The sequence below is a fragment of the Lytechinus variegatus genome, chromosome 4 (genome assembly GCF_018143015.1).
Source record: "Lytechinus variegatus isolate NC3 chromosome 4, Lvar_3.0, whole genome shotgun sequence".
Taxonomy (NCBI): domain Eukaryota; kingdom Metazoa; phylum Echinodermata; class Echinoidea; order Temnopleuroida; family Toxopneustidae; genus Lytechinus; species Lytechinus variegatus.
The window spans coordinates 13,754,525-13,771,965 of NC_054743.1; the positions used below are offsets into that span (position 1 = coordinate 13,754,525).

At 36.2% G+C, this 17,441-nt stretch overlaps 1 protein-coding gene across 1 annotated transcript; it reads left to right on the plus strand.

The window, feature by feature from the left end:
• Positions 1–776: 776 nt before the first annotated feature.
• LOC121412811 lies at positions 777–17,190 on the plus strand. Its single transcript, XM_041605572.1, has 5 exons — positions 777–1,171; positions 13,453–15,083; positions 15,707–15,735; positions 16,538–16,613; positions 17,138–17,190. The coding sequence occupies exons 2-5, from the start codon at positions 13,784–13,786 to the stop codon at positions 17,188–17,190; spliced, it is 1,458 nt and encodes a 485-aa protein (XP_041461506.1). The 5' UTR covers positions 777–1,171; positions 13,453–13,783.
• Positions 17,191–17,441: the final 251 nt, after the last annotated feature.

A 17,441-nucleotide genomic window follows, 5' to 3' on the forward strand; every position in this document is an offset into this window, starting at 1 on the left:
CAATTTGCCATTCGGTTTTAGTCTGAAATGTATTCATTAAAAGGTTACACGTTATCACACTGTAATAAGATGGAAAGGGCGCTTATCAAAGGTATGTTTCACAGAGGGACATATTCGTCAAAAGACATAAGGCTTACTATGATGTGTAATTGCCCCGTCAGGGGCGAAGTTTTTTCATATTTGACAATGGAAATGACAATTCTTAGGCAGAAAAGTGCCTTCATCGTTTACTTTTGTCCTTAAATAATATATTTTTTTTACTTTTAGGGGGGCACATGGGGAGGGGGGCAAGTGCCCCCTGCCCCCCGCGGCTTCCGGCGCCCTTGATATATATATATATATATATATGTATATAGCATCTTATTTTTTACGTATTGGCAATAATAAGACATTAGGAATGCGAAACAAATTCACGAGTAATGCAGTTTTTGCAATGCCAACAATTAAGTTCTTTTATTCACTCTCCAAATTTTCGCTAGCTAGCTATTCAGGGAAGATTCGTGAATTGTGACAAGTTTGAATGACAGTTGTTTTATCGCGCATGCTTTAATAAAAACAACTGTCATTCAAACTTGTCACAATTCGCGAGGATCTAGAGAATATTAGGTGGGACAGGGTGGGCCCATATTGATGACAACTGTACACCCCCCCCCCCCCCCGTCTCTAGATCTCTCCCCCTCTCCGTTTTAGGGAAAACCCCTAATGAAACGCCACAGTGTTTCATTAGCCCTATATTCATGATAGTGTGTACATGCGTGACTATAGTATGGTTTTACTATCAGCTCGACGCGACGCAGGCTGGGGAAGTTCCACCACTAAAAATAGATCTACAATAAATAAAGAAAATCACCGGTAGTTGCAGTTTGGCACTGACTGAAATTGAAGTTCAAAAAGGACGCATTTGAGCATGTGTGTAGCCATGTTTCTTTCTTTGTAATGTCGACGTTAGGAGAGGAGAAGGGATCAAACACTTCGTCGGTTTGCTGCAGATATAGCGAAGCTCAGATCGGCTCAGGATTTTTGGCATCGGGAATTCGTAATCCGCACCCTCGGAAGTCCTCCGGCCGGTTGACAAGCTTCTCAGGCTGAGTCGTGGAGTCTAGCTATGTGTTGATGTTATTGACACATCTTTATGGCTTGGCCTTAACGTAGCTCGCTCAGTGCCAGAGAGGTAGGCCTTTGTGTCTAATAATAGTATTGAATTTTATCATTACTATTTATACTAATTCCTCTAGAAATGTTGACCAAACTGGTTAATTTGTTTATTAGTACCGGTATTATTAGCCAGTCCAGAGCATGGATGTGTCTCTCATCAACGTTTTGCTGATCCAACTATTCAGATTTAGAGTAGCCAGGAGGCTCCTGGCAGTGGCTGTTGAATTTGAGCAAAAGAGAACGAGGCTGTGATAACCATCGGCCATCTAGCTATCTTAATATGTGAGAGCAAAATGATAAGAATGTTTTCAGAATACTTGTTATTGACATTCTATTCTAATTGTTTTAATAGTGTGCTTTGGTATTATATGCGCAAGTTATAAGTTTACACGCTCAGCATAAGATGTAAAGCAAGAAAGATGAGAAAAAGATAAGAACGTTTTCAGAATACCAATTTGAGATCGTGACGTAGATAAGAATGTTTTCAGAATACCACCCCAGATATCTATCTAACTTTATTATTGACTAGATCTCATGAATTTCATTTTCATCTTCTAGTAACATAATGAATTACAGTATGACAACCGTACTTGTCCTTTCACCAGATACCAAACATTCGATGAGAAAAAACTAATCAAGGTCAACTGTGAGATTCGCATTGAGAAAGAGTGGACCACTTTGGGGGTCATTATTTAGCACCAACTTGGTGAACAAATCTGACAATAGGTGGTTTCAGACCGCCTCGAAGTTCGCCAGTTCCAGGTATTCTCTGATCGGGAAATTTACCCCGATCAGAAAATACCAGGTATTTTGGTAATGTGAAAGCAAACTACTCGTAATTTCCCCGAAAGAAAATACCCGCTAAATAGTAGGTACTTGGCGAAATTACGAGAACTTTTGTGGGGATTTTTCCAAGGTCGTAGGTATTTTGGCGATGTGAAAGCAAATTACGGGAACTTTTAGCCCAGCGTGTCGTTGGGCGCGGCGGCGTGGGTGGCTGCTGGGCTAGTGATTTTGAATCTCCCGCCTTGCCTGCTTATCAGACCACACTGCGCATGCTCGTAACTTCGGGAACTTATACCGAAGGATGTGTTTCGGGGCGGTCTGAATGCAGGAATAATTAACGGGTATTTTTTAGCCTTAAAAAGTTCTCGTAATTTAACGGGGATTCTTGTGATCGAGGCGGTTTGAAACCGCCTTCTGTTGTGGTGCTTTGGTCTTCCTAATAGATTTACCCAGGGTATAGCCACATCAGCTGTAAGCTGTCCTTCCAGCGGGCCCTGCTTAACATTACTACCATTCTCTATTTGAGCACGTGACAAGAAAATGAAGAAGGCAGTGTTCCGTTTTTAAAGTCTAGTATGACTTGGCCAGGGATTGAACCTATGATCTCGTACCTCCCAGTCATGAGGAAGGCACTCTACAATGAGCCACCATGCCAGGCCGGTAGTAATTTGTAGTTGTCTTTTTTTCAAGTCAACTCATTAAGTTCAATCATCATCACCCTTCCATATATTTGGGTGTTGATGAGATGTTTTTCCTTGGCCTTGTGATCCACACTTTTTTCCTAGATTGAAACCAGTCAGCATTGATATCAGTTCTTTAAAAAAAAGTCTAAAAGCCTGGTCACACTGCCCGAGCGTTGTTGGATCGGTAGGGAGAGAGGGTCGAATTTCGCTCACAAAATTGGGGAAAAATATTTAAAAAAAAACAATCAAAATTGAAAATGGTGAATGGTAGCGAGCGGTGATGATTTTTTTCTCTCCGCTTCACGACCGCTCCAACCACGCTCGGGCGGTGTGACCAGGTCTAAAGAGAGAGAGAAAGGGGGGGGGGGGTGGGGATAGAATGGTTAGGCAGAAACAAAACCCCTCGATACACAGAGTCATAATCACTGACGGATCCAGGGGGCTCATCTGGCTCCAGATGACAGCATATGTCCTTTATGCACAAGTGAGAACTTTTTTTTTAATTTTTTTTTTCTTGTCAAATTTTCCCCAGGGAAAATGTGCCCCCACCCCCTTGGAAAATCCTGGATCTGCCCCTGGTCACCATTAAGGCTGATTTTTTTATTTTCGACACATTTTGGCTGGTATATCAAGATTTCCCTTATCAGAAAATCCCATCAACTTCCTGGAGGAAATTGTTGACAATTTTTAAATTTCCTTTATAGGTATTCATTGCATGGTGCAGTACAGTGTGTATCATCAAAAACTGAACTTTTTGAAAACTGTTCATTTTGAAAAATAAAGAGATGCTCTAATGGGGTATTTCAAGGAAATTAGAATCAATTGCAAATCTATTTTGGGTTCCTTAATCATATGTCTTGCAATTGATTACAAATTTGCAGTTGATTTCTGGACCCTGTCTTACAAATACGATTGATCCGATCAATCACAACTATGGACAGCCTGCAACATTAACATGTATCATGCATGTTTGTTCAAAATATTTTCTAACTATGATGTACTGTATATTCATACATTCATTCTTTTCTTGAAAATTCAGTGAAAATTCTCTCTGTTTACAAAAGACATTTTGCAAATTTCCTGTAAAAAAATTATGACACTGATGGATTTCCATAAAGTTACGATTAATTGGATCAATCATAACTCTTTGTAAGACAGGGCCCTGATCTGCTTCTTGCTGCAAGAACTATTATGCTACAGCTAGAATTTATCTATTACAGAGCTACCAAGTCTCACGCATTATGTGTGAGACTCAAACATTTTGGACTCTTGTTCATCCCCTCAAATCTCTGTCTCACGCAACTATCACAGGCTATCCCCATATACATTGTACACAATGTCTGTGATCTCACTCAGATTCACAGAAAATCTCACTCATAGCTGGTCTTTGAACCTGGCATCTCTGCTATTACTTGTAAAATCGCAACAGAATTTTGCAACTGATTAAAAATATTTTCTTCCAACATCCCCTAAATCTCTTTTGTCAAAGGACTCCAAAGAGATCGACAGATATTTATTCATGATGTACAGAGTTGAGACTAAATTTTTTCCAGCATGTCACAAACGGCTTTGCACAGTCACTATTATGAAGGAAATTTTGACAATCTGCTTTGAATTCTCTCTAATGTTCAGCTCTTTGCATTCATTAAATGTTGGAATCACATGTCAATTCACAATTGTATTATTATTTCTGTTTTTCTTGGCTGAGACTTATTGATATGCACATTATATTTAACATGCAATCTTGTTTGTATGCAGATTCAAGAAATGAGCAAGCATCTTCTTGTGTGTTGATGCATTATACAGTGCATCCCACAAAGAGGAAACCTGTTTTCAGAGAGAGATTTCACAATTATTAAACACTATTGATTTGATACTTATGGTACGAGTGGAATCTTGTCTTTAATTTGAGACCAACAGCTTGGCACATCATTCACACATGGCAGATTATAAACCATAAATATTGAGGCCTATCAGAAACAATTTTGTGCAGAAATTAACGTGTTAATCTGAATCCACTCTCATTTCAGGGATCAGTATAGAGTAACTTAGCAAAGAATATAAAAGAAATGCTAATGAGCCAATTGTCGAATAAGCATGGTTGTCGTATCACAAAAAAATCTTGTCCAATTTTTCTCTGCAACCTGATTTTGACATTCAAATTTCAAACTTGTCTTGCTCATTAATGCGTGAAGTGTTCATCACATATTAGTTATCAAAATGTAGAGGAATAATTGAATTGTATGGTGATGTAAATGAAGTACTCAGAAGTAGCATAATTAATTTGCCTCTAACAGAGATGCCAAGTTCAAAGACCAGCTATGCGTGAGATTTTGTGTGAATCTGAGTGAGATCACAGACATTGTGTACAATATATATGGGGATAGTCTGTGATAGTTGCGTGAGACAGAGATTTGAGAGGATGAACAAGAGTCTAAAATGCTTGAGTCTCACGCATAATGCGTGAGACTTGGTAGCTCTGCTCTAAAGAAAAAATATATGGGAATCCGGGTTTTCTTTCTTGTGGGATGCACTGTATAACGCACACAGCTGGGAACGTGTGACTTTAAATCTGCACCCTTGATCTTGTGAAACACTCCAGGTTTTTCCTCTGTGAAAAACATGCTGTTGGAAAAACCCAGGACCTAACAAAACAGGAAGGAAGACATTGTTCAATTACAAATGTATTTGTTTTTAAATGATATTTGAATTTCAGACTTCTTATAACATTTTGTATGTGGAAAAAGTGCAAGGTACATATATGTATGATTATGTAGACGGATTTAGATTTTTTTTTGTTATAAAGGTAAGTGAAAATGATATATTTGTGTATACATCCATTTTTTTCCCATAGCATTTATTTATCCGGCACTTTTTAATAAAGTTTACAAAACATGCTCGAAGTGCTTTACAATTAATAATTCTACTCTCGAAGTGCTTGCATTAATGTATAAAGTGGATGATCTATAGCTTTTGAGTTTTTACTTTGCTTTTGTCTCACTTGCATAGCAGAGTGAGACAAAAACATAGGCGCCACTTTTCCGACGGCGATGGCGGCGGCGTCAACACCAAATCTTAACGGAAGGTTAATTTTTTTAAATGTCTTCGTAATTTAAAAAATATATGGACCCAGTACATGAAACTTGGCCATAAGGGAAATCAAATATTACTGAACATCCTGCCTGAGTTTCAAGTCACATGACCAAGGTCAAAGGTCATTTAGGGTCAATGAACTTCGACCATGTTGGGGGAATCAGCATCAAAATCTTAACTAGGTTGAAATGTTAGTATTTGCATGAGCTTACTCAATTTCTTTCAAATTCAACTGGTACTCTAATCTCAATCTCTCCTTATCAATGTTTATTTTCTCCATTTCAATGTTTTCTCTGATTCTTTCCTTCTCAACATTCTCTTTCATTTTCATTCCATTTCAAACTTTGCCTGTTGAATCTGAGTATCGTCTGAAACAATGACAAACATTTCAGACTGGATGTAAGCTCCATGTGACTAGCTAACAAGTCAGTAATCTCTGCCTTCTTTAAACCTGGGGGTAGAGATACACCCAAATGATCACAAACTGCTATCAAATCATCTTTTTTCAGTGACTTCAAATGATTATATGACAATTCTGTCATTGCAAGAAATTCTTCAACATCAAATGTAGCCATGGTGGATATACAGAAATACAAGCAAGTACATGTAATAACACAGTACATGTACATTACATTCTAGAACTTTCCAAAAAATTTCAAAATGTTTTCTGACTGCTTTTGCTTCAAATTAGCTTTCGTTTCCCGAAAAACTGGTTTTTGTTTCAAATTGGCTTTTTGTGCAAATTGGCTTTCATTTCCTGGACAAGCCCCCCAAATTATTTGTTACGATACTGCAACAAATAACAATGAAAATTTTGTTTTAAGTTCGATTTCCCTTTCTTTTCAAGAAATAGATCAATCATACACTAAACAAAACAAAAGCAAACATCTAAAATGTCTTGAAGAGTTAGATGTGCAATCCAAAGTTATGATAGTCCTGTATTAAAGGTCAAGTCCACCTCAGAAAAATTTTGATTTGAATCAATAGAGAAAAATCAGACAAGCACATTGCTGAAAATTTCATCAAAATCGGATGTAAAATGAGAGAGTTATGGAATTTCAAAGTTTCGCTTATTTTCAACAAAATAGTTATTTATGAACGAGCCAGTTACATCCAAATGAGAGTCAGTCACTATTTCTTTTGTTTTTTATTGTTTGAATTATATAATATTTCAATTTTTACGAATTTGACGATTAGGACCTCCTTGCCTGAAGCACAAAATGTTAAAATAATGGAATTCCACGTGTTCAGGGAGGTATGAAACTTCATTTCACATGACAATGACGAGAAAATAACAATATTTCATATAATAAAATACAAAAGAAATAGTGAGTGAGTGATGTCATCAACTCTCTCATTTGGATGTGACTGGCTCGTTCATATAACTATTTTGTTGAAAATAAGCGAAAATTTAAAATGCCATAACTTTCTTATTTTACATCCGATTTTGATGAAATTTTCATTATTATGCTTGTTGAATTTTTCTCTTTTTATTCAAATCAAGTTTTTTGGGGGTGGACTTGTCCTTTAAAGAGGAAATAAATGAATGTAAATTGCTCTTACAATTCTTATATATAACAAAAGTCATCACTGCAACTAATGTGCTATATTGAATTGATGCAGGTGAGACTGCCAGAGGCACTCCATTTGTTTAATAAGGTAAAACATGAATATAATTTATTTTCTTTCAAAGCTATGCATGTAAAGAGGTTTTGTAGCCAAAATGACACTCATTCAAACAAATCTTTGAAAGGGGCCAATTAAACAAAACAAGAAAATGTGAATATTATATCAGGTAGTATTGTATGGACTATATACCCGTATGTTAAACACTTGTATTTTCTGTAATATGAGTTGGCTAGATTAGATTTTTTTTCTCTCTCTCTCTCTTCAGAATTGGAGGATAAGAATAACAAAAGAAATTAATATCTCCTTATTAAAGTACATGTAGAGGCCCTTGGCTACAAAAATATTTTAAAAATTAAAAAATCAAGAACAATTGCAGGAAATAATAAAGTGTTGATTAAAGGTGCTTGGAATATAATTGGTATTCTTTGTTACAGAGTGGAGATATATATATAGATATATCCACTGACGAAGAGTGACTTTACCTTTCGTTTTTGAGAGCTTGCTCCTTTAAAAATCTATGATTTGATTTCTAAGGCATTTATTTACTAAACCATTTATTATTATTTTATTCCATATGCCGAAGCAGACTATTTATATATATATATATATACAGTTAAATGATGTATTTGATTTCAAACTAGGAATACTAGATGCATTCATCACAGATTTTGTAGAAAAGTGTTGGATTGTGAGTTTTCTCACTGTGTTTTTAATCAGATGTGGAAATAAATTTGAATTGAATTGAATTAATTTCAGAGAATGTGATTGATCTCCATCTTTTCAAAAATTATTCAAGTTGAATAAACCTCCTACCTCTCCCCCTATCCTTTTGAAATTTGCATTTTATTCCTTACCTCCCAGTGTACTGTAGTGGGAAAACCCAGGATGGTGGAAAGAGAAAGGAACAAAATCTTGGAAAGCAGGAACAGGAAATCAGTAAATATTTTTTTTCTCAAATATCAAGGATTTCCATGAGAAACAGGGCGGTCGGTGTATACATGTGTACGTAGTAACCTTGGAATAATAGTGCCATGTAAATAAGAAGTGAATCGTTTGCATTCAAAACCACCATTTGTTATATTGTGTGTATTGTGGCTAGGAGTTACTAGGCTGCTACCTGGATGTAGCCTTATTGTCAAACCTTTGTTAATGCTGTGAAATTCCTTATTGTCTACTTGATTTCTCTTTGATTAATTGATTTATAGAAGTTTTACCATTTCCAATATTTGGGCTTACATGTTTCCACCAAAATTTCCAACATGATTCTCTTATTTGTATGACATCTGCCATTTCAGCATGCCTGTAATTTTGGGACACAGTGAGCCAAAATAACAAACATGATTCAAATCTATTTTGAAAATCCATACTGATTTGATTCAACTGTAGGCCTAATCATTTTCTCCCATGATCTCATATTAATTCTCCATTTGGGTTTGTTAGCACTCACAGTCATGCTATCATCAGTCTTTCCTGATCTTGTTGCTATGGGAACACCTCACAGTGTAGCATAGGACAGTGAAGTCAAACCTTCATGCAAAATTTTGGGCATTGTCCTCAGGTGCCTTCCCGCACAACTCATCATAATTAATACAGTGTATATTATATGAATATGTACATGTATGTGGTGAAATAGCTGTGATAATGTGGAGTAAAATGTGTTTTATTGAATATGATATTTGCCATATTACATTGAAACTTAATTTTGATTGGGTGCTGAAATTAAAAAATATCCATATTTTTTATTTTCATTAAAAGTGTGAAATTGGCCCCAAGGATTCATGACATAATCTTTGCCATAGCATTCTGATATCCAATCAATTATTGTTTATAGGTAAATGCACAAATTGAGTGTCCTTTTCAAAGAATACATTTCAAAGCATCACAGAGAGAAGCTTTTTCTTTAGTTTAAAGGGGAATCCAGCCTTGGCCATAAAAGTTGTGTTGGGAAGGAGAAAAATAAATTAAATAGAATGGTGAAAGTTTGAAAGAAATCGGACAAGTAATAAAGAAGTTATTGCTGCTTTAAAATTGAGATCACTAATACTATGTAGATTTCAAATTGGCAATTTAGTAAGTAAATTATGACAAGGGGCAAGGACAACTTTCCCATAGGCCATGTACTTTATTATCAGGGATTTGTGGTTTTCTCCTAAGTACCCATTCCCCTGGGGCAGTAATCTATATATATAACCCAGGGGGCATATTGTTTTATGTCCTCATGAAAGAAAAATATAATTTGAAATAAAACTTTTGGGAAAAATGACATTTGAGCCATAATGTGTATTGGAGTACATGGGAGAGTAGTCCTTGCCTTACATCACTATCACATCCCATATGCGGCCAATTTTAAGGCTCCATGGGTATAGTGATTACCAATATCTACAACTTTTAAAAATTCACAACTTTCTTGTTGTTTGTCCAATATTGTTCAAACTTTCACCAATCATCTTGTCTGACTTTTCTTTTCCTTATAAAAACAAGTTTTTATTTGGGTTGGATTCCCCTTTAAGAAAAATCAAATTCACATTTTCACCCTCTAAAATATGGTCGAAATAAGATTTTTAATAGTCACTGCATTATTGTATTGTAAGATTGATATTAGACAGTTGAAATCCATTTTTTTGAGAAGTTTTTAAACTTTTCTCTTCCTTCACATTTACAACATGTAATTGGTAAGTGGAGCCAACAGAGTTCAGTGGAACAACCAATACCCCTTTCATAAACCCATCCTCCAATTAGCCGCCTAAGAGTAATGCGGATAATTCAATAAAAATTGCGTTCACAAACTCCAAAAATAATCAGCACTTTTTTTATGAGCGCCCATCCTGAAAAAGGCGGATAATCGTCATGGCAACAGCACACACCCCCTCCGATGCGGTTGCGTTGGAAAAGGGTGACCTTGTGACCGCACCATGGCAATTATCCGCATTACCTTCGAAATGCGTTCATAAAGTCAAAATCTGGTCCCGATGCTGCTATTATGTGGATAATTGCAGCATCAGAATAATGCGGATAACTCTGGTCCTCCTCCGATTTTACGACCAAATTATACTGCTATTGGCTGCATAATTGGGTTTATGAAAGGGGTACAATTTGCAGGGACCGAAGATTTTGGTATAGATTGAAACGTTAGATAATTTTTTTTATTTGTTGCTTTTTTATGGCAATCAAACCCTTTTGACATGACTTGTAGTATTTTTGTACCATAGTGTACTGTCTGATATCACAATTTGACATGAGGTGGTTTCAGACTGCCTCAAAGTTCATCGGTTCCAGGTATATTCTGATCGGGTAATTTACCCTGATCACAAAATACCAGGTAATTCCGAAACATGTAAATTGCCTATACCTCGATGTTTGTTAATCCGAAAATGAAATGAGGTTCGTAATTCCGAAGGTTCGTTAGTCCGAAAACGTAATGATTAATGAACCTTATTTCGTTTTCGGACTAACAAACCTTCGGAATATCGAACCTTATTTCGTTTTTGGATTATCGAACCTTCAGAATAACGAACCTTCGGAATAACGCCACAAATGCTCGGATTAACGAACCCTTTTACGTTTTCGGATTAACAAACATCGAGGTATAGGCAATTTACGTGTTTCGGAATTACGAACCTTCGGAATTAGACAAGTACTTGAGGGTGCTTGACATTGGTATCTTTATTTTTACACAAAACCATGGATCAGAGAGGATATCACAAAAAGCTACATGTCCACGCTTGTAATTTCGGCTTGATCGTTTAGATTTCCCCTGTACGGTGGTGTACCTAGGATTTTCCACAGGGGGGGGCAAAATCGTCCGCAAAAAAATTTGACCCTAAAAAAAGGTCTTCAACCTCAAACAATTTCGTGCCAGCAAAAAAAATTGATGAGCAAAAAAAATTTTAAAAAAGGTCCTCAACAGGATATAAAGGATATTATTTCAAAGCAGAAAAAAATTGATAAGCAAAAAAAAAAGGTCTTCAACCACAAATAAAGGATTTCATGCTAGCAAAAAAAAATGACAAGAAAAAAAAACTCCTCAACAGGATATAAAGGATATTATTTCACAGCAGAAAAAAAAGTCTTCAACTTCTCGTCAGGGAGGCAGGGATAGGTCCCTTGCATGGGTTGTGACTCGTCAGGGGGGGCAGTCTGCCCCCCCCGTAGGTAGTGCCCCTGTACAAAAACTCCATAAAAATCACTGATTGTTTATTTCATGAAATTCTCCACATGGTCTACAAATGTACATTGTGCATCTTGTACCTTCAGCAAACTCTAGCAAAGATATTTGTGAACTCTTTTATCTAAATATTTTATTTGAGTAGAGCTGAGTACATGTACGTCACATATTTGAACAGCGATTGTCCTTGAGACTGACAATGCATTGATTTCGAAGCGTAAAACCACAGAAGGCAAGGCAAATAATATCATTTTTGCAGAAATGCCAACCAATGCACATCTTGATGTGTTATTTAAACAAAAAAACTTTTTTACCTCTTTATTGGAACCAATGGAAAACTAATAGTGCAAATTGTATTCTGCAAGTACAGATTAATAGACCTACAAGTATTTGCTTTACAAATTTAAAGAGAGAAACAGAAAATAGACAAATAGACAGAAAGAAAGAAAAAAAGAAAGAAAGACAGACAGACAGACAGACAGACAGATAGATAGATAGATAGATAGATTTGCCAGCATGAATAGATACATACATACAGGTACATTTAGATATTGATGCATTGATAGGCAGGGAAAGAGGGGAAGGGGGGAATTAATCTACATGTATTTATGATTGATACAGGAGTGTTTATTACTGATCTTATCTATTAAAGTTCCTTGTGCAATCTTGAATCATAACAAGTTTATGATATTATATAAGTCCATTTTAAGGAATTGTGCTACTACAGGGAAATACCCCAAATGCAAAAACATGCATTATAAAGAATATTGATTCAATGATTGAGGTCACCGGAAGTTTAAATAAAGAAAGATAGAAAAAAGAAATATTCACATTTTCTAGTAGCTAAGGACACACAGCAGCGCAGGCTGGGGAAGTACGTGTAACAAATGAAATTATGTTCATTCATATTTTATTATTTGGTTTTATCACTGGAAGGTGTTTGTCTTTTTAGAAGTTGTGGTATTCCCCACGAAGATACATGTATTTTGCTGGTAGGTCCATGATGTGTATGTAAGCAGTCGTTGAGAGTGACAAGTGGTCTGTGAATGTGTATTGTTTAGTTTGTAAAATGATATGCTGTTTGTGCTGTATATACTTGATCTTACTGTACAGGTCTTCAGAAATCTTGGATTGAAATATAATCATGTTAAACTTTATACTTTGCAGTATACATGCACATGTATGTTTGTTGGAGCAGTTTGATATTTCATAAATGGTACATAGCATAGCTATACACAAACTGTTCTTTTGAATTCTTGTGCTTTGGAAAGTGGCTTTTTCATGATTTTTGTTCAGTGTATTCGGTGATCATCCTATTCAAAATGTTTTGATCTGAGGAAAATGTAAAATGATTTGCCTGTGAATAAGCCCATTACTTTATGGCACATATTTCTGCATTATATTCTACATAGAATGTTAGTCTGTGATTGCCCATGGAAACTGATTTTGAGTTTTCTTTTTTTTGTCACATCATTGACACTGATGAAGAATGTGACTTTACCTTTCAGTTTGGAGAGCTACGATCCTTTCAAAATATACATGTATTCTGATTTAAGGCACTTTACTATAAAACCAGTTGCAATTATTTCATTCCTTATTATGCTCAAGCAGACTTTCTATTTTATATTGTAGAAGTCTATGTATCTCAATATGAACACCTAACTCTGATAACAAGGTGAGAACTGCTACACCACAATGCATCCACGCTGATTAAAAGACAATCTAATTTATTTTTTTTTGTGTTGTACATGTACTGTAAATGTTTTTCCTTTCTTCATGGTCTGAGGCTCTGCCCCAAACTAGCATATTAAAATTAGCAGAAAAAAGTTTTTTGTTTTACTTCAATATGTTAAAATAGTAGCACAGACAATGTTTTAATTCTTTATTGTTGGTATTCCTTGTGAATAATCCCATTTTCCTTTTTTTTCATTTGGTATGTAGGTTGAAGCCAAAGAAGTTGCAATGTCTCCAGAATGTTGAAGGGACTTTCCCGTGTCACCAATCATCAGAGGTTCAGACATAAGGAATTGGCCATTATCACCAAACAGTAAGATCTGTGTGCCAAGGATGCCCAGTACTGTCCAGTGTAGTCTGACTTGGTATTACCTCCAAGTGTGAGGCAGAATTCCCCTGGAGATTACAAGATGTTGCTTGCACAGTATTTTGGATCTTAGACTTCACCACTAGTAAGCCATTATTATCGCCGCGGTTATAATGTAGACCAATACAGGAACACGTTTTTATGTAGGATTGAATATAAGCTGATAGATGCATGATGAATCGACCTCACTCAAATAATTGCAATAATATTGTTGTCACAGAGGCACAGTTCGACACCCACCCTTCTCAGTTTCTGCATAAAGTCATGTCCAATGGAAGCCCTGAGAATTCTGAGGATGCACGTGTTTCTGTTGACCACGGCTACAGTTCTGTCGACCGTGAAAGCTCGTTGGAATATCATCCCAGGTGTATTCCCAAATCTCCACATCATGTGGGTCAGTCTCAAATGCCAGGATCAGTTCTGGAGGGGCCCTTCGCTAAAGAGTCATATCACATGGTAGATCCCAGGCAACAAACTTTGCAGAATGGAAACATGGGCCCTCATACTTCTCCAAGATATCCAGTTCAAGGTGAACCTAAGCAATTCTTTGATTTTAGGAAAACCTCAGATGATTTTCAAGGGCAAATACCTACCCTGAACGGACTCTCGTTGACTTCTAACTCGGACGGTTATCAGGGTAATTTGCAGAATGGCTATCCTGACAAATCGCCAACTCAGAGTTACTCTGCCCGATGTGCTCCTTTCCGTTATTCATATTCTGGGGAGGCTGTAGATGAAACACAGAGGCAAGATCCATTCACTACTAATGGACCCCCACTGACACCCAACACTCATAGTGGTCCAACAAGCCCTAGACCGCCACCGGTCATTCGGAAACATTCCTCATTTACGAGACAGAACGCCATCGAGGAGGAAGTAGATGATCATGATGAGCTCAATGATTCTGGGTTTGGGTCCATGTGCAGAAAAGCCAGCTATGAAAAGCCAAGGAGAAGCCGCTCCAGGGATGTGAGCGATGCTCCCAATGAAGAAGTCAACAACAATCTGGCCCCTAGGAAGCTGCAGAGATCGCAGTCAAGTCAGGAGAGGACTGACAATGAACTCGCCCAGTTCCATGCAGAGAAACGTCGGTGTTCATCAGAACAGTTGCAACGGAGCAATGGGAGCAGTGGATATCATTCTGGTAATGGTTACCAGGGAGATCTTGCCAGATCCTTGATAGCCAAGTTTGTTGATCTAGCAAAAGGAACATCTGCTAAGTCAGCAACATCCACAGAACATTCACCTACATCATCAGAGTATGATGACACAGAGGTATTCATCGGTGGATTAAGAGATAGACTCAATTCATGTAAGTCAGACAGATGGGTAGCTGATGAGGTTCATAAGGAGATTTTGTCTGATCCAAGCCTTACAATGAAACACGATCTCACCGGTGAGGAATATCGTCAGCAGAAGGAACTGATATTATTGGAGGTTTTCCGGTATGACTTGCAACCTTCCGAACCTAGTAAGTTTGATAAGAATTTCATTAGATATGGTGATCCAAGTTCTATTGGCCTTTCTCCCTCTTGTAATAGATCAAGTCTTTCTCTTGTAAATTGGGTTCACATTTGTATATTATTGTCTGTCCTCTTTAGTTTCCAGTCAGCTCTAGCTAGATGTTTAAAATGGTAACACAGCATCTGCTGCTGTGACATTTGCTCCGGTCTTAATGAAATCTCAGAGGGCATATGGGCAGAGTTAGGATTGTAATTGAGTTTTGTTTCAGCATAATAACATGTAAAGAAAATGATTAGAGTTTATTTAATTTTGTAGACTAGATTGTAGGATTGGATTAACGTGCAGATTTTCCCTCGGAGCAATTGTCGCTTGAGCAAATGTCATGGAACCGTTTACAATGAATACACATCCACTACCCAAATAACTCTGAAAAATTTCATTTTATTTTTGCCATGTTTTATGAACAAAATGTATGTTTGCATTGAATTGGAGTTGTTTAATAATCATGCATCACTTTTTATATACCTATACTCATATTTATAGTTTATCCAATTGTTTTCACAAAAAATTATTTGCTAAATATTGTGTTTTTGAAAGGGTTGTGATTTATTTTTTATTTGCTCTTTACAGCCTCACCTGTGCTCTTCAATGGCAACCTGGTAAGTATCAATGTGGCTCTGTGAAGGGTTAGCGCAACTCGGATATTTGTATATTAAAAAGTGTAGATTATAACTTAATCATGTAAATTAATAATTTGTGTTTTACTTGTGCATAAAAGGGTTAGTGCCCTGTGCATATTAACTTGTGGGTATTGGTTATTCTAATGAGTTTTCATGAACTGATAAATTTGTTTCTGTCCGGACTGAAATTAAAGCAACTTATATAGGCCAATGTTGACCTCTGTTAGGTAATTTTCAAGGGTTGTGGGGGAGTTGCCCCCCCCCATCCCATGACTTTTCAAGTAGTGAAAAATAGAGGAGGAAGAAGGGGGAAAGGCGGGGAGAAAAAGAAGAAAGATTATTTTAAAAAAGGAGATCATATATATATCTATATTTACCTTTTAATTCAAATGAGAACAAAAAATGATCTTACTTTTTTTCCTTTGCCCCCCCCCCCCCTCCCCCTCCGTTTATCATAACACCCTGGCACCCCATCCCTGGTTATCATTCATGAATCACAAAACCAAAGACCAGTCCACATGGTAACGTTGTTAAGGATGAATACAGTCAGTTAAACTATTTCATCCTTGTTTTATTTATTATCTTAAATTTAAAAAAAAAAAGGTCTTAGTATCATTGAATTGCATATTTCTTTCTAGGTACTCACTAGCCAGAATTTAAAAAAAAATAGTTTTTCATGTCTTAGAATAATTGAAAATGGTGCTTGAATTTTATAATCTACTACGAATGTATATTTATCATATGTTTCTATGTGTGTATATGATTTATGATATTTGTGTAGCCATCTTCACCACAAAATGACAAGATTGTGATGGATCTGCCTGAAAGATCCTCTGAGCTAGAGATTAGTCCTGATGGTAAGTGATAATGATTGTTTTAATATGTTTCTTTTATCTTAATTGGATGATATCAAGTTTGGAGTTGATGTTGGTATTGATATTAGTGTTAACATTGTGAATCAGACTCGTTAAAGAAGTTTTATTAATCTGAATTCATTCTTTGTTTGATATGATTTTCTTACTCGTTAATTTTACAACACACTCATTTGAAGAATGTTGGGTTTTTCTCTCTTCGAGAGAGAGAAATCATTGTAATCTTTAGAGAAATCATTTTCTGTTTTTCAGTTTGAAAGGTTTGGAGGTTTGGTTAAAATATCATGATGGGATTCAAATTGTTCTCAAGCCACAGATTTATACACAAGGTATTTGACCAGCATTATAGTCTTTTCGTGCATACAGTATATGTGTAAAGAGATGTATGCAACATTTTTATTCTATTATTATATTTGTGTATCTGAAAGAAAAGTTTGTTTTAACAAACAGTGATGTTGATTTTAATGATTATGTTTTGTGACTCTTTTATCTTTTTTATTTTCATTTAGGATCAAGTCAATCTCAAGATGGTATTGCAGACCCAATCCGGGTATGGTTATAAGGATTTTTATTTCATTTTATTTTATCGATAATCTAAATACGCTGTACACCAATTAATATGAAATGATTTATTGACTTGATAATGATAAAATATGAAGAAAGTACAGTATCTTTTGAAGTGGATATTTTTACAAGTGTAAAAGCCCTTGGACTACAAAGCCTTGCATATAGAAGGTTTCCAGATTTTCAAGATTATGAGAGGGATAGACAATGTTGATGCTCATCTGTTCTTTGAACGAATCCATGACTCCT

Excerpts from the sequence above, each read along its gene's own strand:
- LOC121412811 (XM_041605572.1), top strand. The coding sequence starts at position 13,784 with ATGATGAATCGACCTCACTCAAATAATTGCAATAATATTGTTGTCACA. Across the intron at positions 15,084-15,706 it reads CTTGCAACCTTCCGAACCTA|CCTCACCTGTGCTCTTCAAT; the intron begins GTAAGTTTGATA and ends TGCTCTTTACAG. Across the intron at positions 16,614-17,137 it reads GCTAGAGATTAGTCCTGATG|GATCAAGTCAATCTCAAGAT; the intron begins GTAAGTGATAAT and ends ATTTTCATTTAG.